Here is a 27,122-nt window from a genome sequence, read left to right on the forward strand (position 1 = left end):
GCTTCTCTGCCTCTCCTTTTAATATCAAACACTTGTGTGCAAAGCTCTAAACTCCGAGTGGGTGTCCTCTGCAAATAGCCCTTCAGAAGGGGCTGCTGAAGAAGGGCTTAGGCCAACATGCTGTCACGTGATGGCTTCAGGGAAAGGACAGCAGCTGTGGCTGGGCTGGAGCGAGGGCATAGCTCCAGGAGAAGCTTTTTTCACATACCTGGGACCAGGCTGATTCTGGGCTCTCTTCAGGGTCTAGCCGAGAACACGCTCTGCCATACCAGTACCAGGCTGCCCAAGGCTTCCCTCTCTGGACCCTCAAAAACAATACCTCCATCAAACCTATGCCTCTTACTCTACCAGAACGTTCTTCCCCCAAAGGAGTAAGCATTTGGCAGTATCACGTGCCTGCATCCCTTCCCACCCTGACCCCTCCATATCGGTCCCCTGATGCTTGCTGAAACCCTTCTTTTGAGATTGCCTTTAAGTGGGCTGTGGTGACAGATTGCATGACTTGAGCTGTCAAATCTCTCTTTGCACGGTTTATTTTATTTTGAGAGCGGGGATGCCCAGGAGCCATAAAGTGCCAAATTGGGCTGGGATGACTGTAACAATTGTTGCCTGCCAGAAAAGTACCAGAGGCCAATGGTGCGCCGCTCCCATTGGACTATCGTGCAGCCCATTCAGCTGAAGAGACACTTAGGGGCCTCCAGATGAGGGGATTTTGCTGGAGTAAGCCCCACCCACTCCTGGTCTTTCCACTGTCCTCCCCCATACTTTCCTTACCAGGAAAACAATGCCATGCTTTAGATGGCACTTCCCAGTTGTCAGGTCCAGTTATAGCCTCCAGGTGTCATGACTCATTTATCAGTGTCCCTAGCTTCTAGCGCAAGGCCTGGTCTGCACTCCAGGGTTCACAGATGTGAAAGTAACAGCTGCTTAGAAAAGTGACAGTAGCTAACTATACTAAGCACCTACTGCGTATCAGGCAGTTCTGTAATTATCCCGTGCCCCTTCCAGGAACCTCTGAGTGCATTCTAGTTGGTGTTTTAGATGTTGTGGTTCCCTGCTCTGCTTCCTCCCTCGGCATTCAGGAGCTGCTGTACACTGGGCTGGGAAAGATAAAGCGGATTGGGGAATGAGCGTGTCCAGGAGGGATCCGCCCCCCCATCCCCTCCCCCTTGTCTGTGCACCTCTCACCCCTTGTTTCCACTGTTACAGCCCTCTTGGGCAATAGCCGGTCTGGATGTGCTTCTTCTCTTCGGAGCATCTAGGCACCCGAGCATACTGGAGGCGAAAGCAGGAAGCCTAGCCTGGTGGGCGGGTCTGAGGGGCCCAGCCTGGTGGTGAGTGTCCAGGGGGAGAAAGCCGCCTCCCATGTAGTCCTTCAAGCGTAACAGCCTTTTAGCTGTTTTTCCCAGTGAAGCAGCTTAAACGACATTTGGTGAAACAGCTTGTGCCAGTTTATTCAGGGTGAACAAGGGGTATGTGAACCTTGGGAGGGTGCGAAGGGACTCCCAGGGTGGGTGCATATTGTTGGTTGGGGCCGGGATGCTGGCAATGGTTTATTTACACGGAGAGGAATTCCAGGTGCCAGGCCACATGACTGCCCCGAGAATTGCAGAGGTAGAGGGTCAAGACTATGCGTCAGGGCGAGGTAGCACAGAATAAGGAGGGAAGGATCCTTACTCCTCCCTGTCTCAAGAATGACATTTCCAGGGTTAGGATACATCTCTACCTTGCACTAGCTCCATGCCAGATTCCCTGGTGACACAGTCCAAGGGCCCCGCAGATATGAATTCATCTGAGGCTCAGAGAGGGAAAGAAACTCCTCCAAGATGACGTAGTAGTAAATGATGGAGCTGGGACTTGTCCCCTGCCCCCATGGCTGCCTTTGCAACATTGTTTCGCTACCACTCCAGGCTTTCCCTCCCATCTTCCTTAATGAAGGCTCCCAAGAGTGCTACAGTAACATGTTACAGAGGTCATGGAGCCCTTGGTACAGGACACTAGCATTACATGACCTCTACCTGGCACCAAGATGCTATAGCAGGAAATAAACTGATATTATGACCATATAAGCACATGCCCAGCCATAAAGAGAAACCAAGTGACCACCTGAGGCTGTGTGGCTAAGTGTGTAAGCTCCCCTGGCGGTACGTGCATCTGTTTTGGTGTCCGTCTGTCCTTTGTAGCAAGGGGTGAAGAACCAGGAAGAGTTGATTGGAGACAAACAGGACTGGGCCATAGCTCAGTGGAAGATCATAAGCTTAGTGGGCAGGAAGCTGGGTGTCTGGTCCCTAGCACTGTTTAGTTTGTTTGTCTGTGTCTGAGGCGTTAGCTTGGTTGGAAAAGTGTTTTAGCATGCAAGCGTGAAAACCCAAGTTCCACCCTAGAATCTATGAAAAGAGCTGGGGCATGGTGGTGTGCAGTTGTGACCCCACAGTCGGGAAGGTAGAAACAGGTGCGTCCTTGAGGCTCACTGTCTAGCCGACTCGGCTTGCTTTGGAAAGTTCTGGGCCAGGGAGAGACCCTCAAAAACCAAGGTGAGTGGCACCAAGGGGTGACCTCCGCCTGTCAAATATCTATACACACACAGTTTTACACTCCTCTCAGGCTATGTGGGTTAAAGAGAAGAAAAAGCCGCTTTGCCACATGGACAGGGGGCAGCCTTCAGAGCCTCACGTGGGTGGCCTGGATTCTCTCTTCTGCCTGTGTCTCTTCCCTGAGCCAAGAGGACCAGGTGTATGCACCTTGGTCCCCTCCTTTGCCACCACTGCGGTGTGCAGGACAAAACAAAGCCCAAAGCAGGAGCCTGGTATTCAGGGCTGGACTGTGCGGAAGCCTTGGGATCGGATCCATCTGGGGCAACCGAGTGAAATGAGGTCTTGCTAGCAGCTGTGTAGGCCCGGTGGAACGAAGAGGAGTGAATGAAGTGAAACTTCTCATGCTCAGGTCTCTGAGGTGGGTTCTATGGGGCGAAGGGGATAGAAAAGGAAAGGCCATGGCCACCGCGGTTCGAGGACGCTTGTTTTCAAAGATGCATAACTTCTAACTTCCCAACCCCTGCAAGCAGGGGTTGTTTCAGTTATCCTGGTTTCAGGATATTGGCTGTGCAGACCTCTCTAAGAGAACCGAGAAAACAAGCACCACAAGCTCAGAAGTTCATACGTGAGGAGATGCACTGAGGGGAGGGACGGGGTGGTCTAGTAAGAAAAACAGAGCTGTAGCCTCCCAAGCCTGAATTTGGCGAAGCCTGCCTTCTCTCGGTGGCTGTATGACCTTGGGTGAGCTGCTTTCTCTTCTGTGGCACAGTCACAAGAACTGAATGAGAAGGCAGAAGAAAACACTGTCCCTAGGTAGGCTGTAGGGGCTCATCTAAGGTGGAGCTTTGTGGTGAGGTGGGAATGGGTATTTTCCAGTTAAGCACCCTCACCCTCAAACTTTTCCTTGAGTTAGGGGCTGAGGATTAGATGGCTGGAAGCCGTGACATGCTGAGTAGCGATCACAGTCCCTCCCTTCCTCCTGTCCCCAAACTCTCCAGAACCCGGTCAGCTTCCCTTCCTGATGCTGTCCCTACCCCCTGCCTCTGCGACTTGGGTGTTCTCATCTGCGGCTCCAGCCTGTCTGCCTCCAGCAGCATAAGATGAGACTTCGGTTCATTATTTATTTCCTCTGACTGTGCCTTTTCCACAAGCTTTGAAACCACACTGCCTGGATGAGGAAAGATGAGCAGTTCCTGGCATTTGTGGTCACAGAGGCCTCATAGCCACCCCAGTCATAGATGAGAGAAACTGAGGCCTGGAGAATTAAGCTGGCCTTCAACATCACAGAGCTGGCTTCCACCCAGGAGTATTTGCCCCGGCGCCTGCTTTCCTTCCCTCCCCAGAGTGGCGGTGGTGCAGGTTTTTTCACAGCCACTGGGCAGTAAACATGGGCCCAGAAGGGGCAAAAAGATGTTAGTCTGGTGGAACAAGAATTCAGCTCTCTCTTTGGTAGCATAAGGAATCGAGAGCCACAGTTAACACGTAAAGAAATGCATCTTTTAAAGTTTTGCTAGGGTGTGAACTCCAGGACAGAACACTTGCCTGTCAAGCTCTGCCAAAAAGACAATCAGCTAGGCTTGGTGAAATGGTAACACGGCAGGTAAAGGCACGTGCTGCAAAGCTGAGGATCTGAGTTTGATCCCACTGACCCATGTGGTAGGTACAGAGAACTGACAGCTCTTGCCCCATGCAGGTTGTCTTCTGACCTCCATGTGGGCTCCATGGCCCCTGTGTTTGCATGCACATAAGTAAGTAAATGTAATTTTAAAATTAGTTACAAAGTGAAGAATTCAAGTAAGATGATTTCATCCTGATCAGCACAGAAGGTTGTGAAGCTCTAAGGTCTCGGAAGGAAGGTGCCAAATCAGAAGAGAGACGTTGATGGTGAAGTCTGGCGAGTGCTTTTAAATGGCCTCAAACACACCGGGGCCTGGGTAGTGGGTTGTCATGCTCTTGTTTCTGGGGTTGGGGCTGCGGACCAGGGTAGGAAGGATGGTAGGAGGCACGGTGTTTCTTCCAGGCTCAGCAGCTCTCCTCCCTGACCCACCACAGGAATGCCCCCTCACCCTAGCCGCCCCTCAGTTCTGAGACCTGGTAGAGGCAGGCGCCAAAGCCATAGGCACTGGAGTGTGTGTGTGTATGCATGCCCCACAGGTGCTCATTTCACAGCACATTAGTCTCGAGAAATAGTCCCCAAGCCGGGCGGTGGTGGCGCACGCCTTTCATCTCAGTGCTACCAGAGGCTAGTGGATCTCTGAGTTTGTTCTTGTTCTGCAGAGTGAGTTCCAGGACAGCCAGGGCTACAAGGGGAAACCCTGTGTTTCTCAGGGGAAAAGGAAGGAGGGAAGGAAGGAAGGAAGGGAGGGAGGGAGGGAGGGAGGGAGGGAGGGGGAAGGAGGGAGGGAGGGAGGGAGGGAGGGAGGGGGAGGGAAGGAGGGAGGGAGGGACGGAGGGAGGAAAGGAGAGGGAGGTAGGTAAAAATAGTCTTCCAGTTTTTAAAAGCAAAGACACGAGGAGGCAGACAGCCACACTGATAGGAAAGACCTGTGCCTGGTTCTCTAGATTTTAAGGCCAGTCTCTCTGCAGCAGCAAAGTACCTCGAAGCCCCAGGCTACACTGCCAGGCACAGGGTTTTGAGGAGCCACAACAGGCTGAGTGAGGTTGTTCCTATCTGCCCTTCACAAGCCTCCATCTCCACACTCTCAGTTGCACCAGCTCCCAGGCGCCTGCTAAGAGAAGAACAAGGAGCCCATCATTCCTTTGCTTGTTCTCAGACCTGTCCAGCCGCTCCTTGTTCACTCTTGCGCTCACTCACTCACCCTCACTGTCTACTTACTTAGCAAATGCATCTTGAAAGCCTGCTCTCTACCAGTGACTTCTTTTGTCTTCTCTCCCTTGGCCATGAAGATAAGAGAGAAAGCAATAAGGTTGACATGGGTCAGACACTAGGAGTTCCCTGATGAGGGAACTGAAAAGGGTCTCTGACCTAAGGAACCTGATCCAGAGTGAGGCTCTTCATCATGGATACTCCCTGACATTACCCTAAGCCATGCCCTCCTTCCTGGACAACAGTTACCTGTTCTGGTCCAGGCTGACCACAGAACCGCATGGCCAACCAACATGGGCCTTGTGGGTAGCTATGTAGTCTTCAGAGAATCTTGCCATCCTGTTCTTCCATGATTGACTTCCTCTTAACATGCCAGAAATAGGAGTTGAGACAGAAGGCCTCTAAGAATAGTCTAAAGTGGGTCTCAAGTATAGAGTTTCACATTTATCAACAAGGTTGGCGACTGAGAGATAATATCAGGCGCCATTTACTGAACACCTACTGAATTCCGGGTACCCTAGAGATCTCTGTAGGATGCCTGCCAATGAGGTGAAAGTGCTTTTCCTGTTTCTAGATGGAAGAACTGAGGCTCTAAAAGACACTTCCATGGTAGCCACTGCTCAAGCCCCAAGGGATGAGTTCTCTCCTCTGCGAATAGGAATGGCCCAAGGCGACTCCCCAGTCCTCATCTCCTGCCTGCCCTGGTCACTTGAATGGAGGGGGTACTTGCCTACCTACCTCATCTCTAAACCCCAGAGAGGCTTCCAGCAACAGACGAGGAATTTCGTGCCATTGGCACCTTCTACTTTATCTCTGTATTTACTCATGTGCGCTGATCTCGGTCCCCTGCCTTCAGGCCAGGGTGATGCTGAGTGTCCAGTGGCCTGCCCTCTGTTCAGGACATTCTTAGCATCCCTCCCGCATCACCTCTAGCTTCATCTCACAACTGCTCCATTCATTTTTTTTTTCCGTGTTGCCCAAGACATCATCAGTGGTAAGGAAGGACCATCACACCCTTATGCAGCCCGTGCCTTCATTCCCCATGTGAGAGGCCTGACCTTTTCGGCTCAAGGGACGACCATGATGGAAAGTTTCCCCAGCGAGTCCCAGTGTGATATCATCCCGGTGCTCGTAGCTGCCATGTCCCCTCTGTATGCCAACTGCAGGGTACTCCATGTTTTAAGCCTCCTGGTTGTGTCTGTAACCCTAATCCATGTCATTTCTAGTTGGTGCTAAGGATGGGGATGAGATACTACAGTATCCTTATACTTGTCTGCATAGTCGTCCACAGTGTGAGAAAGAAATGGTTCATAGAGTTTAAATAATATTATTAAATAGTATTCCTATTTTATTATCATTAGTCTTTTATTATGCCTAATTTGTAAGTTAAAAATTAGTAGCTACTTTTTTTTTTTTTACTCCCTGCCAGGCAGCACTGGGCAGGGAGTGGGGGGTGGGGAGGGGAGCAGAGGCAGGCAGACTTCTGTGAGTTCAAGGCTAGCCTGGTCCACAAATTGAGATCCAGGACAACCGGGATTTTTGAAACCCTGTCTCAAAAAAACAAAACAAAACAAAAACAGAAAGTGTACATTAGGTATTAAGTCTGAAACTCTCTAGTCCCACGTACCTCTGAGGGTCATCCCCTGAGGATGAGGGGCCACGAGAATCTCCTCAGATCTAAGGAACCCCCTCACATGTATCAGAGTTCCTTTCCTTCTTGCAGTCCACGAGAATCTAGCTCCCTCAAGAGGCATTACGTACGAGTGGGTTCAATGCCATGTGTAGACAGACATGGAAACTCACTGCAGTATGCCCCTCAGCCTTCAGGGTGACAGTAATGTACTCTGGGGATTAGGCTTTTGCTTAGCTTGCAGGCTGCCTCAGTTTCCCCAAAGGCTCTATCTTCTTGTGGGCCTCAGTGCGTATGTCATCTCCCTCTACTCTGGGCCAGCCCAATGAAAGAAGACCTCAGCCGGGTGCCAGGTGTGTGTGAGTCATCGGAATCCAGGCGTCAAGTTATGTGTGGATGAAGGCAGATGGAGGGGTTATTTTTTATTTTTTGCTCTGTTGCACTGAAGTCACATTTTCCTACCCTCTGATCCAAGCTCTAAAAGCATTTTGTGGTATAAAATCTGCCACCATCTGACCCACTCTACCGAAATAAAGCAGCTCCTCTGCCGTCATTCTCCCTGAAAAGTGCCCTTGCGTCATGCACTGGGGCTGGTGGGGAGAGGCCTGTTTAAAAACACTTCATCATAATCCCCACAGCGTCCCCGATCCTCTTAGCTCCCTGGGGGGGCCCGCTGGGGTTTCTCAGGCTGTTATTACTGGAATGCCAGCTGCTCTACTTACAGGCCATCCACACAGACCTGCTCTGTCTTAGGCCTTGTACGCCTCTGCTTAGCTCATCCCATGAAAACAACATTTAAAAGATAAATGCCAGTGTGGCATGCCCTTCTCTCTCCTTGGCCCTGTCCTCCGGCTTCCCACCCCTTGGCATCAATCGATCCGTTAAGGCACTACTGCCACCCAGAGTCCTGTGGTGGTTGTGTGTCATTGGTGTCCGTCCCTACGTGCACATCCAGAGCTGTATAAGGGTATGGATAGTAATGCCCATAGGAAAGCGTGTGCACCTTTAATCCCAGCACAAAGGAGACAGAGGCGGGCGGATCTCTGTGAGTCTGAAGGCAGTTCGGTCTGCATGCTGAGTTCCAGGATAATCAGGGCTACACAAGAGAGGCCATGTCTTGAAAACAAAACAACACCAACAAAAACAAATTTAATATATATGTATGTGTGTATGTATATGGAAAGCGTTAAGTTAAGCTGCAGATGGGGTTTTGACAACTTCAGTTAGTACAGCTGCTTCTCCATGTATGTTGGAGTTTGCATTCCATGTTCCCATCGTAAGTTGAAGGCAGCATAATCAAAAATGTTCTTTGGGAAGCTTGGCATGGTGACTCATGCCTTTAATTCCAATACTTGGGAAGCAGAATCAGGGGGAACTCTGTGAGTTCGAGGCCAGCCTGGTTCACATAGTGAATTTCTGGACAGCAAGAGCTATGCAGAGAGACCCTGCCTCATTAGTATGTATATTTTTCACATATTGTATAATGTATTAAATATAAGTACATATCAACATATAGTATATAATAAATAATATCAACATATATAATATTTTCTGTAGTCATATGTATGTAGATATGTATCATTTTTATAAATGTATCACATGTAATTTATAATCAAAATGTTTATATGCTACGGGCTGCAGAGATGGCTGGGTAGGTAAAGTGATTGCCTTGTAAATGAGAGGTACTGAGTTCGAATCCCTAGAGCTCAGGTAAAGCTGGGCTCAGTAACACACACCTGTAATCCCAGTGCTCCTGTGGTGAGATGGGAAGCAGACACAGGAGAACCCCGGAAGCTGCTGTATCAAACAAGAGGACTGACACCCAGGGTTGTCCTCCGACCTCCAGATGACGTGGATGGCACGTGTGCCCCCACACTCATACACGTGAATGCCCACATATACATTATACACAGGTTTAATACAGCCGACCGACCCAACACCGTGGCTTTACACACTTACATTAGCCCCGAGAGGAACAGAACTAATAAGATGAATATGCAAATGAAATAAATCTCCATGATGATGATGATGAGGTGAAGATGACCACAGGCTGTGGTCCATCTAGGCCAACAGTGGCTGTCTACCTAAGGAAAGTCCAAGAATCCAGTAGCTGTTCAGTCCGCCAGGCTGGATGTCTCAGCTGGTCTTCAGCATATGCCAGAATCCTAAAGAAACAGATGCTAATGCCAGTGAGGGAATGGACTTGCCAGCAAGAGTGAGAGCAAGCAGGGAGGGAGGGAGGAGGAGGGGGAAGAGGTAGAGAAGGAGGGAGAGAAGAGTGCTTCCTTCTTCCACGTCCTTTCTATAGGCTTCCAGCAAAAGGTGTGGCCCAGGTCAAAGGTGAGTCTTCCCACTTCAAAAGATCTGGATTAGGGCTGGGAGATGGCTCAGCAGTTAAGAGCACTGGCTGCTCTTCCACAGGTCCTGCGTTCAATTCCCAGCACCCACATGGTAGCTCACAGCCATCTATAATGAGATCTGATCCCCTGTTCTGGTGTTCAGGTAGATAGACAAATGGAGCCCCCACATACATAAAATAAATAAATAAATAAACCTTTAAAAAGATCCGGATTAAAGGTGGGTCTTCCCCACTTCAAATGATTTAATTAAGGAGGGGGAAAAAAAACACCTTTGGCAAGGCAGTGATGGCACAGGCCTTTAATCCCAGCCCTTGGGAGGCAGAGGCAGGCAGATGTCAGTTAGTTGTACAGAGTGAGTTCCAGGACAGCCAGAGCTAGAACAGGGAAACCCTGTCTCAGGAAAAACAAAAAAAAAACCCAAAAAAACAAAAAAACACCCTCACTGTCAAGGTAGTCAAGGTGACAACCAAGGATAGCCATCACAGGTAAAGTTCGCCAGCGTCACCTAACCAGAGGTCTGTTCTGCAGTGAAAGGTGAGCGTGTCTTTCAGTTTACCGAATGTTGTGCCGACGGTGGTGAGAAGCGGTGGTCATGGACCTGCCTTTGTGCCACAGTAAAGTTGGACAGCCCTAAGTTAAATCATCCACATCTGAGGGGGACCCTGCAGGTGTCCAGGCAGGGAAGCAAACCGGGAAGAGATGAGAATGAAACTGGGTTCAGATTGACGTCATCGACCTGGTTCGGACCCTGGGAGTCTAAGGCCAGGCAGTTCACTGCTGGCAGCCAGCATTCCAATCCCAGGCACACCATAAAGCCTAAGGTGTGACTACATAGAAACTCCTTTGGGAAGCGATGTGCCTGTGCAGGCGGCTTCTGTAGCTAAAAGCCCCAGAATCTAGTGTGGTCTCTGGCAGACAGCATAGAGGTCAGCAGGCCATAAAGTACATGCAACCTCTCCCCTAAGGATGGGTTGAGCCGGGAGCTAAAAAACCGAGGTCCAGGGAGGGAGAGTCTGGGATAAGAATTCTGGGGGATTTGGGTGAGGGCTGCCTCCACAGATAGCAAAATGCTTGCCAGGTCGTTAACAACATCCATTCCCAGCCTTCTGGGCTGGAAAACAGGTTAACTTCATCCATGGAGGAGAGGTCCCTGTGTGCCTAACGTTCCTCGTTCCCTATAGCTCCGTGGGCACAAGGACCTTTGTGCCCCAACACGGGTGGAAGGCTTTAAGCTGTTCATGTAGCTGGCGGCGTTTCTTGCTGAAGAGGCAGGAAGCTGCCAGGTTAAGAGCTGCGTCAGCTGGGTATAATGGCGCATGCCTGCGAGCCCAGCACTTCGGAGACAGGAGTGTCAGAAGTATCGAGGTCAGCCTATAACTATAAGAGTTTGGAGTTAGCCCGGGCTACATGAGCCCCTGTCTCAGGGAGTCGATGAGTCAGTTTACAAAATGGGTAAATAAATAAAATAGCATGGGCTCCAACGTTTTGAACCCCAGTTCAGCCGTTTGCTGTGGCATTAGCCAAATGATTCCAGACCTCTGAGCTCTGAGCGTCAGCCCCTTACCCTTGTGATAGATATGAAAAAAAGCACCAACACCTGGGGGTTGATTCTTTGAGGTCTGGACTGATCCACAGTATCTGCTGTGACCCAGTAGGCAAAAATGGCCTGGAAGCTTAGGACTGAAAACACTCCCACTCTCTGGCTGCATTCCTTCTGCAGGCTGCAGTCCCAGGTGACCTGCATACATATGACCTGGGGGGTCAGAGGCATCACATTTCAGACCCTCCATCATTTATCTGAAAATAGGACTATTAGTAGCTGGGAAACCCAGAGTAGTACTATAGCCACCAAGGTCAAAGCAGACCTGAGTTCAAATCACAAGCTACTTACTTGGTGAACTTTGAGATGTGACCTCACTTTCCTCACCTGTGAAACGGGTCTAATAATCTCCTTTCTCATTCAGAAAGTTCATCTGGGAGCTAAAGGAGCCCGTGCAGATAGGGATAATTGCTTTTACCTTTATTCAGTTCATCATCCAATAAGTAATTTTCTTTGATCCCCCAGTACTGTTGACAACAGGTAGCAAGTGAAATTGGTACCATGGGCAGCGTGTATCTTCATGAGTGAGCTCATCTGCTTGTGATGCAGGAGGGGCACCGCCTGGTGCCTCTCGGGCACTGATCTCTGACACACTCTGTCCTCTCGCCCCCTTGCAGATCTGTGCCATCATTGGCGGGACCTTCACTGTGGCTGGCATCCTGGACTCCTGCATCTTCACAGCCTCGGAAGCGTGGAAGAAGATCCAGCTGGGCAAGATCCACTGACATCTTGGCACCCCGTGACTGAGGACCAGGAACCCCTCTAGCCCTGCCTCCAGCGTCCTATCTCCTTCTGCCTTCTCTGGCCCCGTGTGTGTGGGAGGAGGGGGTGGGTGGGAACGGGTGGCACAAGGTTCCGCAGCTACCTCTTTGCCCGTGTTTTAGATAAATTAACACTGCCTGGAGTCATGGTGTTCCCTTCCCTGCAGGGCCTCAAGACCAGAGTCAAGCATGGGGAAGTACTCCAGGGATGCTGGTGACCCCGTGGGAAGGCTGCAGTCTTTTCTCTGTTAGGGAATAGCCTAGAGTCCACACAGACCAGCTTTCAGACAGGCTTTGACAATCTTAAGCCCCCACCATTCGGACACATTAACAGCCTGATTTCTTGCCCAGCAGCCAACCTGAGCTCTCGGCCTTGGGACCAGGCTGCCCAAAGGTACTGCTCCCTGGCACTTTCAACACGGAATGGTACTTGGCAGGCAAGCCCCTAGATACAGCTCCTTAGCTGGAACTTGCTTCTGCCCCATTGCTTCATGCCCAGCCCTGAGCCCAGGTCTTTTCTCTTGCCCTACCCCTGCCTCGTTCTATGAAGCAGATGCCCAATTGCTTGGCAGAATGGTGGAGACTCAGATTTGCCTGGCAGTCCTGAGGCAGCTCATAGGTGCCCCTTCTTTTGTCCTTGCTCTTCTGAATCCCTCACCAATGTGCCTCAGCCGCTGTGCTATGTGGCAATAGCATTTCTTGGTGAAGGGGCTGGTTCCCATCGTGAAGCCTCTCCTCTCCTCCCCACCCCCCATTACATTCTGCCAAGGGAAAGGGCCATGTGGCTGGGAGGTCATCCTGGGAGGACCACAGAAGGCACAGTTTGTGCACTTCTCTACAATCCAGAACCATCCTTTCCTGCAAATCACAACCGATCATGTCTTGACATCAACCTTTGGTCCTGAGGCCTTAGCTGGGGAAGTGAAGCGTGAAGCGGGCCAGCTTCTCTTTGCACCTCCACCTTGCGGGCTCCCGAGGGATGTCCAGCACCTTCGACCCACTTGCCATAGAGACCCCCCTATTAGCTGAGCACACACCAACTCATCCCCAGCCCCTTGGGGGGCTCCAGTGTCTCCACTTTCTCCTGAGGTGGATCCCTTCCCTGTCACCCACCTCATCAGTCCTTTTTTTTTCCCCCCTAATGGGAGGGGCAATGGTCCAGGCATGACTTCTATCCAGAGAATTTTAGCTATGCTCTCACGTCCAGAGAGAGGGCTGCATGCCTGGGCTTCATTTATATGGAGATTGCTTGCATACTTTTGTAATGAAGGGGAGTCTCCAGTAGGAAGTTTTTTGGTTTTTTTTTTTTTTTTTTTTTTCTGTTTTTCTTAAATAATCTCCTATGGGTAGCTGGATTCTCTGCCATTTGTAAATTTTGCCTCTGAATTCCAATTAGCAAAACTTTCCTTTTTATATGAGTTGACTCTCGTGTATGTAAACTGCCCCTGAGTTATTTCTGGTATCTGGCAACTTGGATAGTTATCTTTTTTTAAACATTCTGTTCCACAGCTTCAGAAAACAGTCCCCTTGGTGTGTGAATCTGTCCCCGGTGGAGGGTGGGGCAGGGTGGGACGGGGCAGGAAATATGTGGCATGCGTATGAATTGTGATCCCATTTTGGTGAGGACACGGGATATCAGTTTCCCGTGGAAGAGACGCCTCTGGCCTGTTATAAAGGTATTCTCAAGGGGACATATGTTTCGATTCTTTCCCACCCATTGGGTTCAAATAGATGATTAAAAGGCTGCTTTTCAGAAATATTGATGTTACTCTGCATTGGTTTTGGCTGGGTAGCCTAGAGTGGGACTGAGAGTGAAATTTAATTCTACAAGACAGAGGTTGAAAATGCTGAGAAGCCGGTCGTGGTGGCACATACCTGTAACTCCAGGACTCAGGGAGGCAGAGGCAGGTGGGTCTCTGTGAGGCCAGCCTGGTCTATAAAGGGAGTCCAGGACAGCCAAGGCTACACAGAGAAACCCTGATCCTAGCACTTGGGAAGCAATGCCAGGTAGATCTCTGTGAGTTCCAGGACAGCCAGGACTATACAGAAACCCTCTCATGAAACACAAAAACAAAAAAGAATAATAAAGCCAGGTGTGGTGGAGTATGCCTTTGATCACAGCACTCAGGAAGCAAAGGCAAGTGGATCTGTGTGAGTTTAAGGCCAGCCTGGTCTATCTAGAGAAACAAAAAACAAAACAAAACAAAACAAAAAAACAAACAAAAACCCAACAAACAAAAGGAAGACGAAGAAGAACATGCAGAAGACAAGGTCTGTTGAGAATGGAGAACATCTTATAGGATGGTTACAAACCATTGACCTTGAAGATTCTAGTTGGCTTCGACCCAGCCAGACTATCTATAAAGGGTTATAGAAGCTTCTAGAGAGGGGGCTTCTTCTGACCAAGTTTAGCTATGGGCACCCTAGGAGGGGCTCACCCTGGCAGGAGGGGGTCCTGATGCTGATGGCTTATAGGTAAGGCACCCCATGCAGACTGGCAGTCCGCTCACCCATAGGACTCTTGCTAAATACAAAAGAATCCTTTCCTGTCCTCAAGCAGTAGCATTACCAGAAATTTTGGGAGACCTACCTGGGATGCCAAATGTCTGAAAAACAGAGCACCAGATAAATTGTCTTTTTCCACGGACACACCTAGGTACAGGATTGATTCATTGACAGATGTGTTTGAAATTGACAGATAGCATGGAAGAGATTAGTTGGTTTTGTTGTTGTTTGTTTCAGTGATTTCTCCTTTTTGTGTAGAGGAGGGGTTGCAGAGCAGACTCATAGAGGAGTATATCAGAGGCTGGGGTCCCTGAGCAGATATGCTCCTAGGAGGGGTGGAGGAGTACCACAAGGGGAGGAATCCAAGTGCTTGGAGAGGTGTGTCACATCATGGAGGAGCCTGGGAAGTGAACTGTGGCGCTCAAAGTGAGGAGGTTTTATTCCCTCATGTCACTGTAAGTTGTTTTTATTTGCTAGGAACAATAACAGGCCACTAGAGGGCCACATCCTTTAAGAAACATTGAGGGGTGGGGTTGTTATCTGATGGCTCACCAGGTAAAGAAGCTTGTTACCAATCCTGATGAACCACATATGGAAGAATTAGGCCCCTCATATGCCATGGCACAATATATATGACTACATATACACACAGGTAAATAAGTAAATGTAATTAAAAAAAAAAAAAATCTAAGTGCCAGCAAGATAGTCCAGCTGGCACCTGATGACTTGAGTTCAATCCCAGGAGCCATGGAAAGGTGGAAGGAGAGAGAAATCTTCACAAAGTTTGTCCTCTGCCTTCCATCTGTGTGCCATGGTACACAATCCTCCCTTCCCCCATATAATAATAAACAATTGACTTTTTCTTGGTGTTTTGAGACAGGGTTTCTCTGTGTTACAGAGCCCTGGCTATCCTGGACTCACTTCATAAATCAGGCCGACCTCAAACTCACAGAGATCCACCTGCTTCTGCCTCCCAAGTGTTGGGATTAAAGGTGTTTACCACTGGGGAAATTCACATTATCTTTGTTTGTTTGTTTGTTTTAGTTTCTCTGTGTAGCCCTGCCTCAAATTCACAGCAATCTGACTGCCTCTGCCTCTCTGAGTGCTGGGATTACAGGTTTGCGCCACCGTGTCTGGCCAAATTTGCATTATCTTAAAACTGGTTTTAGGGCTGGAGGTGTAGCTCAGTGTTAGAGGCCCTAGGCTTACTCCCCCAGCACCAAAACAACCAAAGAAACCTGATGCGTACTTCTAGAAGGTTCCTTATCTGAAGATAGACAGTGTACGGATGTGAGAGAGAACATAGGTAAAGGAGAACATTCTCTGAAGACCCCTTTCCTCCCCACAGCTGTTTCCTGCCAGTTCTTTGCTGATGAGGTCATGCATTTAATTGTAACCCATCGTTGGGAGGATTGGGCATTCTCGGCATGCCAGGAAGAAACAGAGGCGTAATTGCACCCTAGCTACACAGCCAGCAGGTGGGAAAGTTGGAATTCCAACCCAGATCTGCCTGACTATGGGGTTGTGAAGAAACACATGGTGCTGCCTCAGCCCCACGATCATCAGGGCTGTCTCAGGTGGACAAGCCAGAAATTGGGGGAAGAGGGTCAGAGCAAGAGGGCCTTTTGTCTGTTTTCTTTGGTCTTTTAAAACAGTGGCTCTCTACCTCCCTAATGCTGCAACCCTTTAATACAGTTCCTCGTGTTGCAGTGACCCCCAACTATGAAGTCATGTTTTCGTTGCTACTTCATAACTGTAATCTTGCTACTGTTATAAATCATAATATAAACCCTTTTGGAAATGTTTGCTGGAGGGGTCACGACCCACAGGTCGAGAGCCATTGCTTTGAAACAATCTGTGAGGGTCTGGGAACATAACAGAATTAGAGTACAGGGCTTCACGAAGATGCCAAATAAATCAGTAAGTGAATACACATTTGAGGAAACATGTCGGGAATGACTTGAATGTGAGGTAAAAGAGCCAGGAGGTGAAGAATGGAGTCATCGCCATGAAGGACCACTGTGAAGAGAAGCTGTGAGCCTGCTGTGCACAGTCATGCGCCCACGTGCCCCTGTGTTTCCACTGGTGGACGCTGGGTGCGGTGGAGCGCACCTTTAATCACAGCGCTCTGCCGAGGTCACTGATGGACACCCTCCCCAAACCATTGCAAGCCTGGACCCACTGACAGTGGATGGCAGCGCAGTGCAGCGTTAACCGCAGCAGCATATTTTGCCCAGGTGGAGACTTCCTCCAAAAATCTCCAACACTGATTGCAGAGGTCTCCAGATTAAAGTACTAAACAGGACCCTGCAATAGTCAGAGCTCCAGCAATACTGGTGTCGAACAATTTCACTTCGTATTACCAACCCTAATAAGCTAGGGATGTGCACAGGACCAGTGTGCAGGTGGGTTTTTGGCTTTGGGCAAGACGTGCTTTCTGCATCTTATGGTCTCCATTTGTTTAGTGAATATTGCAACCTCATATCCAGAATCTGGTACAAAGCAGGTGTTCAGCAGATGTACAGTGACTGGATGGGCCGGGATGGGGAGTGAAGAGGTGTAGAGACGATGAACGACTAAAACTTTGCACAGAATAAGCACTATGGGCTACTAAGATGAAAACAGCGGAAACCGGAAGCTCTTTCCCTCCCTCCTCACCGCTACATTGTTCAGGGAGGGGCTGTCACAGCGCTGGTGCCTCCCTCACAGGGCAGGCACAGCCGGGAGCAAGACTTTCCGCCCAGAGGATGCGCAGCCTGGACACAATCTGACAAACCTGCAGGTGGCGCCCGCGCTCCCAGCAATCTTCCAATTTAGGAGCCGCAGGGCTGAGGAGGGGCAGATGTGGCACTCGGGGGTGGGCGCGGGGCGGCCACGGACTCCCAGGATGGTGACCCGGTTCTTTCCCAAAGCTCTCAAGCAGTTTAAAAAAAAAAAAAAAGGTTGAGAAAGCACACCTCATTCTGTCACCAGCGTGGTGCATCGCTTATGTTTTCATCAAACGAAAAGCTAAGGGTTTGCAGCATTGTAATTAATTTAGTCTGAGCTCTGAGCGCCAGTCCCCAGCATAAAACGTCTAAGTGTGAAGATGACAGTGGATGTAAAGGCTGTCTTTTGGATTACGCTGGAGTGAGAGTCACACACCTGCTTTTCTTAGGAAGACTGGTTATAACTGCTCTGTACCAAACACTGTTCTGAACGTTTTTGGGAACTCATTTAATTCTCACAACGACCTACTAAGATCATACTCATTCTACAAATCAGAGAATTAGGACTACAAAGCAGGCAGTTTCCAGGTCCATCAAAAAAGTCACACTTGGGACCAGGGATGACTTTATGATCCAAGAGCTAAACAAACAATGGAGGGGTATGAAAAAAAAATCCCCAAACCTTAGGTCGCCTCAAAATCTTTCAGAAGGTGAGAGAACGCTTTTTTAAAAGTTCAAATTTGGGAGACAGGGAAGTTTAAGTCAATGGTAGAGTGTATGTTTAATATGTTGAGTTACTGGGTTCAATTGCCAGCACCAATAAATTAAAATTATATTTTAATTAAAATTTGATTTAGATATAACTCTATTTAAAAAAGCACTGTGTTTTTATAGAACTGTAGTAGGGCCCAAATTTTTGCATTTTGAACTTCTTAGTAATTCTGAAGAAGCCAGTCAGATGGCTTTTGAAAGGTGTGTCATGGTGTTTAAAGAATTTGCACAATGGACAATCAGCCTGCCACATGGGCACGTTTCACAGAAAAGTGAACCAGACACAGGTGGCAAACGCCTACACTAAAGAAATGTCCGTCTATACTGAACATGGACAGATTTTTCTTTTCATTTCCTAAGCAATACAGCATAAGAACTCATACAGTCTTTACATTGTAGTAGGTGTTATAGCTAGGCATGATTAAGTATGAAGGATTAAGTATGAAGGATATTAAGTATGAAGTATTAAGTATACAGTATATATATATATGTGTGTGTATATATATATGCAAGATTTGTGATGGAATGGGCTTGAATATCTGTGGAGGGAGGTTCTGTAACCAGGGTGCTGAGAACAACTAGGCAGTACACACCCATGTGACTAATACAGACTCCTTTGTGGAGGGCGATGGGGGTGGGGTGTTCGGGAATGACGAGAAACTAAAACGATATCAACAAGGAATGGGGGCTGTGTGTGGTTGAGTGAGATAAGTGTTACTGGGAAATAGAGGGTGAGTTTTAGTCTTTTTTTTTTAAGGTGTATTTATTATTCATACAGTGTTCTGCCTGCATATGTGCCAGCAGGCCAGAAGAGGGCACCAGATCTCATTCTAGATAGTTACGAGCCACCATGTGGTTGCTGGGAATTGAACTGAGGACCTTTGGAAGAACAGTCAGTATGCTTAACCTCTGAGCCTCTCTACAGCCAGGGAGCTTTAGTCTTATCGATAAAAGTAATTTTTAGAAAATGGACCCAGAAGGAAGTTGAGAACCATCTTATGGGAATTTTAGAAAAAACAAGGTAGGCAAGATGTAAATCTCCGCTGCTACCAAGAAAGGGTCGAATGCAGCAGGCCATGCAATGGAAGTCTGAAAGCAGCTTGGGGTAAGGGGTGGGGGGGTGTGTGGAGGGTGGAGGGTAGAGGGTTGAGTAAAGGGGGCGGGGAAGAGCTGCCTTCAGGAAATGACAGTGCCCCAATGTGTGACAGCGAGTAAGGTCGGCATTTTAGTACCTTACTAAGTATCCTCCATTTCCTTTTTTTTTGTTTTGTTTTTGTTTTTGTTTTTCGAGACAGGGTTTCTCTGTGTATGTCCTTGGCTGTGCAGAACTTGCTTTTGTAGACCAGGCTTGCCTTGAGCTCACAGAGATCCTCCTGCCTCTGCCTCCCTGAGAGCTGGGATTACATGAGTGCGCCACTGTGGGAGCTGGTATTTTAAATCTTAAGAAGGGGTGGTTTGAGGTGCTTCCCTTTCTTAAACTTGGTATGTTATCAAGAAAACAGACCCCACAAGCCTGGTGCTGGGTCGCACGCCTATTGATTCCAGGACCCAGGGAGGCAGAGACAGGAGGATCTCTTTGAGTTCGAGGCCAGCCTGAAGCCTGATCTACAAAGTGAGTACAGGACAGTCAGGGCCGCACAGAGAAACCCTGTCTCGAAAAAAACAAAAAACAAAGCAGAAAGAAAGAGAGTGAGAGAAAGGAAGAAAGAAAGGAAGAAGGAAGGAAGGAAGGAAGGAAAGAAAGGAAGAGGAAAAGACAAGGAAAGGAAAGAAAAGAAAAGAAAAGAAAAGAAAAGAAGGAAAAAAAAAAAGAAAGGAAAGGAAAAGAGGAGGGGGGGAAACCAAGCTGATCCGGACGAAGAGAGTCCATCTTCAGTGGCCTCCAAGTTGGCTAATGCCTGTCTCTCTAACTACCCAAAAGAATAGGTCCTGTTTTTGAGAGAGGGTCTCATACAGCCCAGGCTAGCTTTGAATTTCTCATCCCCTGAGCCCCATCTCCTTAGTACTGGAATGACAGATCTAAGACACCAGGTCAGGCTAGAAAGGGTCCCAAAGCCCTGGGTTCGGTTCCCAACCACAAAACCGAAAGCAGAAGCCAGAGAAGCATCAATGAGCTTCTATTTCAAGCCCTACAAAGCGGTATTAGGGGTTCCAGCCTGAGGCTCACCCTGTCCGCGCCGAGGCTCAACTCCAGCCGCAGAGGGCGCTGTCCCGATTTCCCGCGGCAGGAAGCGGAGTCTCCCATCCCTTCTGCGCTTGCGCCACAAGGAAACGTCATATCCGGCTCTGCGCGCTCTTCGCCGGAGCTAGGATCTCATCCTGGATAGAAACCGGGCCGTCACCGGGAAGTCCCATCCCTTGGTGACCTGGGACCGCAGCATAAGCCTCAAACTCCATCTCAATGGCCCCTCCTACGTGCTCCGGAAGACCATGTCTTCCCGGCTGTCCAAGGACCTGCATCCGCTCCATGCCCATCCGCAAGGACGACGAGGTCCAGGTACATCCAGGCGTCCTCGAGTTCTAGTTACTCAGGGGCATATGGCTCAGTCACCTCCTTAACATGAAATTAGGCAGGAGTCACATACCCCCAAGACCTCAGCAAGGTGACTACAGCGTCTGACCTGCCTCAGAGTGTTGGGGACAAGCAAAAGAAACTTGTTCTGAATACTGCTGTTTTGTTTTCAGACTCCATTTAATCACTAAGGTCAAGGGCCCTACCCGTGCGGGAGCTGGGACTTAACCAGTAGCCGAACAGCTTCTGTTCTAAGGAGACAGTGTCTGAGGCCAGCCACCTCAGGGACAACTTGTAAGGAGACAGTTGTCTGAGGCCAGCCATCTCAGAGACAGCTTCTCCATCTTGCTGGTAGGGGCAAACTAAGTTCATGTTCCCAGGCCCAGGAACCAACTTCTTTCCTGATTGGTGGAAAAAAAATGTAACAATAGCTTGGCACAGATGTTTGTGGTTTGCAAATTTAAATATTCTGTGCTATTCTGCCTCGGGGTTGCAGTTCACCTCCCGAGTCTGTTCTGTGGCCCTGATCGACCAGTAGGGGCTTGATTATAATACATTTTTTGTCACCTGCATTGACCTGATGTTCGAGTTGTGTTGGATCTAAGTGGACACCATAACACCATAACATTCAGATCTTCAGTAATGGTGATGCTGTCTTTGCATGCCAAGACAGCAAACTTCTGCTCTCTCAGTTTAGCCCTTTTGGCCTTTAGTTTGCCAAGTATAACTAATGATGGCTTCTTGAGCCAGTCTTGGAAGGAGAAAATGCTGTAGTATCTCTTGAGTTTGGTGGAATTGGTGGGCAGGCATCCATGGAGGTTGACTGTGCGGTGATACTAGATGTGGGAGGGAAGTCAGTGGTGCAGAAACCATCAAAAGATTATATGTTCCCTATGACTGGAGGATATGTGACAGGGTGGAGTTGGGGACATGGGACGTGACATGGTCAGAGACTAGATTGGTTGCCAGAAGGAGTACTCCTGTGCCCTTACCAGACACTCATCCTTCAGGACATTAGCAGTGAGCAGGACTGAGGAAGCCCCTGCTCTGGGAAGCTCTCAATTGCACAGGGCTTCTTCTTGGTCAGGGTAGTTGTGGAAAGCTCCCCCTTTTCCCCCCTTTTCCATTGCAAAATGCTAACGGCATCCCTGGCCTCTGCCTTCTTGGCACTGGTAGCACTGAGTCCACTTTGCCACTGTCACAAGCAGAGTATCACCAGGTCCTGTTAGATGCCCTTCCCCAGCTGAGAACCTTCATTTTAGAGAATGAAGTGAGATAAAGTGAAGGGGTCTGTGTATCGGACATGTGATGTTTGGGTGGCCAGTTAGTGTGAAAGTATAGCTGGAGTGAAATAGAAAGGGCAAGGCTGGCGATAGGCTGGCTGGGCTCAGCACTTAGGAGCGTGTTCTGCTCTTGCAGAGAATGTGAGGTTAGCTCCCAAAACCCATGTCCAGCAGCTCACAACTGCCCGGAACTCCAGCTGCAAGGGGATCCCATGCCGTGGTCTTATGGGCACTGCAGCCATGTGACATATAAAGACTTATACATATCATTTAGTGAATGACACATGCCTTAAATTTCAACACTTCGGAGGCAGAAGCAGGCTTTTTTTTTTTTAACAGACTTAATTCACTTTATTTTTCTTGTATAAAAAACTCCTTATGTGGTAGCCATAGCTGGAGCCTGGGTCCTCTGAAGCCCCTGTGGTGTGGGTTTTCGTAAGTTGATCAGTGAACACAGTTGATCAGGTAAACACAGTCTCTTTCCAGAGGTCAGGGCTGTAGGTCTTGGAGATGGCATCAAAGGTGGCCTTGCAAAGTGGCCCAGGGTGGCAGCGTAACACCTTGCTGATGTGTAGCTGGTCATCCATACCAGCCATCATCAGTAGCTTCTTGGGCACAGGAGCAGAGACGATGCCAGTGCCTCTGGGGCCAAGGATGAGAGGCACCAAGACAGAGCCACAGTGGCCTGTCACCTTGCACGGAGCAGTTGGGACTTGCCAATCTTGTTCCCCAGTAGCCTCACCACACAGAGATGATGGAAAGCTTGGCCAAGATGATAGCTCTTCGGATGGCAGTGGCTACCTCCTTGGAGCACTTTATGCCAAGACCAGCATGACCATTGTAGTCCCCAAAAGTGACAAAAGCCTTGAACCTGGTCTGCTGTCCCGCCCATGTCTGCTTCTGCACTGGCATGATCTTTAGAACCTCATCCTTTAGGGATGCACCCAGGAAAAGGTCAATAATCTCAGATTCCTTAATGGGCAGGGGGAATAGGTAGATCTCCTATAAGGACTTGATCTTCATGTCCTTAACCAGGTGACTCAGCTTGGTGACAGGGATCCACTCCTTGTCTTCGGCTTTACCTCCACGAGCTCCATGACCACATACCACGGCCCCTAAGACCACTGCCAAATCCTCTGCAGAAGCCATCCTGGCCTCCCAATCCTGGACCCCTGTGTCCTCTGGTCTTTCTGCTGTACCAGCATCATCCGCCATTTGTTTTTTTTCCCGAAGAAGCAGCAGCAGACAATCTCTTAAATTTGAAGCCAGCCTAATTCTAGGACAGGCGGGCCTACACATAGAAACCCTGTCTTGAAAAACCAATATGAACCTGAAAATGTTTACCTTTTTTTTTTGGTTTTTCGAGACAGGGTTTCGGTGTGTAGCCCTGGCTGTCCTGGACTCACTTTGTAGACCAGGCTGGCCTAGAACTCAGAAACCCACCTGCCTCTGCCCCCGCAAGTGCTGAGATTAAAGGCGTGTAACACCGCACCTGGCATGTTTACCTTATTTAAAGGAGAAAGTCAGATAACTTCAGGTGACAGTAACCTTTGACATTATTCTAATTTGCAAAACAACTGGAAAATTCATACTCTCTTCTCTCTCCACATTTCCTTCCTGCTACTGCTCTGTTCCCCATTTTATAGCCCAGACTCTCAAAAGAGTTGTCTATACTAGCAAGGCATGGTAGTGCACACCTTTAGTCCCGTCACTAAGGAGACAGAGGCAGGCAAATCTCTGAGTTTGAGGCCAGCCTGTTCTATATAGCAAGTTCCAGAACAGCCAGGAGACCTTGTCCTGGCTGGGGGAAGGGTATGCCGTCCTGCCAATCACTAGTGGGTGCTCTCCAGTCTCATTCCTGTCCATGTTGCCTTATAAAACCTGCCTGGGCTGAGGGTACCAGTGACCTCTGTGGCTAAGTCCAGCAGCCACATTCATTAGCGGTAGCACCGCCATAGTTGAGTTCATGCTTACAGATGCTTGCAGCTTCTCAGACCCCTTTTCTGGTTATCTCTCCCCTCTGAAACCAAACTCCTGGGGTTCACCAAGGTCTGGGTTTGGTCTCACATTTCTCTTTGATATTCTCTACCTAGACAGATCCATTAATAGGTAGCATTCTGTTCTCCAAGCTTTAAATGTGTGCTCTGTGATAACAAGTAATTTGAGACAGGATGTCACTGTTTAGCTTAACCTGGGGGTTTTGTTGTTTGTTAGTTGTGGTGCTAGGAAGCAAACCAGGGGCCTTACGCCTGCTAGGCAGGCACCCTGCTACAGAGACAGAGGTTCAGACCTCCAGAACAGTCTCGATCCTAATACTCCTGCTGCTCCTAAAATCTGATTTTCCTCTCAGCCTCTGTATCTCTGTAAGTGACATATCTCATCTCACTCCGTAAGTGACACTCTTAGCCCTGGCAGAGTCGGCTCCTCTCCCTGTAATCCCAACATTCATCCTACAGTGGTAAAAGCCATCTGTGTCAGCCATTTGAGTCACTTCTCATGTCTCCTCTGAGCAGTGATTACATTTGTCTGTTTACTTGCTGCTCACCACCTCTCACACTGAAGCGCCATGTGCCAGAGAGCTGTCTTGTTTGTTGCCTGGTCTCAGTCCAGAGCCTGGCACCCAGCAGGCCTCAGTCAGCCAATACTTGTTGAATAGGAAAAAAATTATTAACTAAACAAATATAAAACATGATATAAACAAGTTTAAACATATATATTTATGCGTTATGACTTGTGTTTTCTTTTAGATATGAAGAAACTGAAACTCAAGTTAACTACAGAACAAGAACATGTAGCTGAGGATGACCTTGAACTTCTGATCTTCCTGTGCTGGAACTGTTGGCTTGTGCTACCATGCTAGCCCTGTGCACATTCTCCTAGCCCTGTGCACATCCTCCACCGCCAACTTCACTGTCTGCCACAGAAGTTTTGTGTTTATGGTGCTGGGGTCTGAGCCCAGTGCGTAACAGGCAAGTGCTCTTGCATGCATCCCCAGTCCTGTCTTACAGTTACAAAAACTGTGGGTTTCAAATGGTTGCCTGATACTCTGTATAATTTCTTCAACAGCATCTTAGGTTTCAATGTTGAGAGCTGCAGTGCGTGTCTCAGTGGTAGAACTTGCCTAATGTGCAAAACCTGAGCTTCTGTCTCCATACTTGGAGAATGATTACATTTTTTTACACCTTTTTCTTTTAAACATTTTATTTATTTGTGTTATGTGTATGGATACATATATGCCACGGTGCACATATGGATGTCAGAGGACAGCTTTCAGGAGTGAGTTCTCTCTACTGTGTGGGCCCCAGTGATGGAACTCATGTCCTCAGGCTTGGCAACAATGGTTTTTATCTGGTGGGCCATCTTACCTGCCCTGTATTTTTTAATTTCAAGACTTCTGTAATGACTGTCCTTGGCAGAGCAAGATTTCTGTTCTCCCTTAAATTTAAAAAAAAAAATAAAAAATAAAAATACAGCCTTGTCTACAGAATGAGTCCAGGGAAGGAAGAGAAGGAAGAGGAGGAGGAGGAAGAGAAGGAAAGAAGGGTGAATCTCCACATAAACAACCATAACACGAGTACACAACACAAAGATAGCCAGCTCTGTCTGCAAGGCAGCTTTTGTTCAGTCATGTGCACATTTAGCCCCTGAAGCTGTTCCTGACAGCTTCCTTGGTGTGCTGTGCTGTCCTAGGTGGTTTGAGGACACTTGCAAAGATCAGCAAGGTAGTCCACGTGTACAGAAATCAGTATGTCATCTACATCAAGTGGGCACAGCATGAGAAGGCCAAAACTCTTAAAGGTCACAGCATTGGGAAGATTGAGAATGCTGATCTAGAGGCACCCTGGTTTTGCATTACACCCCCTCCCCTTTTTTTATAGCACTCACTTTTAACTATTTTATTTGGAGTTCCTTAAAGCCTCTCCCTTCTAACCCCCCAACTTTAGGAAGGAGAGAGAAAGTTAGCGGGGAGAAGGGGCGCAGATGCCTAATTTCTCTCAGCTGTTTAGGGTCAATGGGTTCTCAGTCTGTCTCCAAGCGGCTGCACCACAAAGCATCTCTCCCATGTCTCTCCAAACCACCACACTGCCTGTCTCTGGTCTCTCTAAACCTCCGCCCTTTCTTTCTGGGCTCTCCTGTTTTTAGCCCTGTGCTGCACAAGGCGGGCTGTTATCAGCTGACAAAGAGGCTAGCCCGCAGGAGGCAGTTATCAGCTGTGGACAAGCTAAAGCCCAGACTAAACCTGGGATTAAAACAAAAACATATTACATAACTGAGTTTTTAAAGAAACCAAAACTTCCATTGCGCGGTTTCTCTTTGTAGTCTTGGCTATCTTGGAACTCACTCTGTAGACCAGGCTAGCCTTGATCTCCAAGATCTGCCTGCTTCTGGATTCTGAGTACTGAGAATTTTTTTTTTTTTTTTTTTTTTTTTTGGTTTTTCGAGACAAGGTTTCTCTGTGTGTAACCTTGGCTGTTCTGGACTCTTTCTGTAGACTCACAGAGATCCACCTGCCTCTGCCTCCCCAGTGCTGGGGTTACCGTGTTGCCTGTTTTGCCATTCTTCATGATGGCTGTATCACCAAGTAGATGGCAGGAGGGCCCATGCATTCTAAGCGTCACTAGTTCACTAGAAGTTCTGAGAGAAAAGGGCAAAGCTCTCTTCCTGAGCCTCCCCACCCAGGTAAGATTCGCTTTTCACCTTTGAACTCTCATTTCACACTGCTTTCTTCTCTTAGTCTCAGATCTGTGCATTGAGTGGTTAGGGCTTTGTCTTTCTGCATTATTACCCAGTAGCTGCTGAGAATCCAGATTTTCTTCAAAGCAGTGTACCTTGACAGCCAGGGATGTAAGCAAAATTTCCATCCCTTGTCAACACATCACTGACCTGCCTACATGGTCTTGTGGGAACCTCAGAGAATCCAGGGTCTTCAAGCTGCCTGGCAGGAGGAGCCCACAGGAGGCTCCACTGCTTGGGATTATGGAGATTATAAATTCCTTCAACTTAAAATTGTTTTGTTTCCTAACAGGTGGTTATCACCGGGCTGGAACCAAAAAAAAAGGAAAATAATTCTTGAATGCAAAGCCAAGTCTCCGCAAGTTAGGAAAGAAAAAGGCCAATATAAGGAGCTCACTGAGAATGCAAACGTGAACACAAGCTGTCATGCAGCCACAGCTAACCGCAGCCGGAGTCTCGTGCCAGCCTCTTAGGAGCTTTTCAAAGCGTGCCTGATTGTGTCTCTCTTTCCACCTGTTTGGCTACTGACCTATCATTCTGTAAATCTCCTTTTGCAGTTTTGATAAATTATGAATAAAAACTGGAACCATTTCCTAATTCCAAGTGGCATTTGCATTATTTTACAAATTAAAGCCATCTCATCCATATCAGGATTCCAACAGTCTGGCAAACAGCAATCCAGCAATAGCAAAAGCAGCAACCTCTTTGAAAAAAAAAAATTGAACTGAATTAAGAAGAAAGAAAAGCAAGAATTACTCTTTCTTGTTTTATTTTTTTGTTTGTTTGGTTTTTTGGTTTTTCAAGACAGGCTTTCTCTTGGGTAGCCTTGGCTGTCCTGGACTTGCTTTGTAGATCAGACTGGCCTCAAACTTAAAGAGATCCACTTGCCTCTGCCTC

The 27,122-nt window shown here is 48.3% G+C and overlaps 1 protein-coding gene and 1 long non-coding RNA gene across 2 annotated transcripts in view; both read left to right on the plus strand.

Annotated features, from left to right (window-relative positions):
• The window catches only part of Ergic1 (endoplasmic reticulum-golgi intermediate compartment 1), a 96,012-nt gene extending 82,543 nt beyond the window's left edge, over nucleotides 1–13,469 (plus strand). The window contains exon 10 of the mRNA XM_021635611.2: nucleotides 11,569–13,469. Within this exon, the coding sequence (XP_021491286.2) occupies nucleotides 11,569–11,676 (108 nt within the window). The 3' untranslated portion in view covers nucleotides 11,677–13,469. The remainder of the gene's footprint in view (nucleotides 1–11,568) is intronic.
• An 11,006-nt stretch (nucleotides 13,470–24,475) lies between these two features.
• On the plus strand, nucleotides 24,476–26,822 carry LOC132646327 (uncharacterized). Its single transcript, XR_009584492.1, has 2 exons — nucleotides 24,476–26,171; nucleotides 26,518–26,822. It is a non-coding gene; the product is annotated as an uncharacterized LOC132646327 (long non-coding RNA).
• The last annotated feature ends 300 nt before the right edge of the window (nucleotides 26,823–27,122 follow it).

The sequence above is a fragment of the Meriones unguiculatus genome, chromosome 11 (genome assembly GCF_030254825.1).
Source record: "Meriones unguiculatus strain TT.TT164.6M chromosome 11, Bangor_MerUng_6.1, whole genome shotgun sequence".
Taxonomy (NCBI): Eukaryota; Metazoa; Chordata; class Mammalia; order Rodentia; family Muridae; genus Meriones; species Meriones unguiculatus.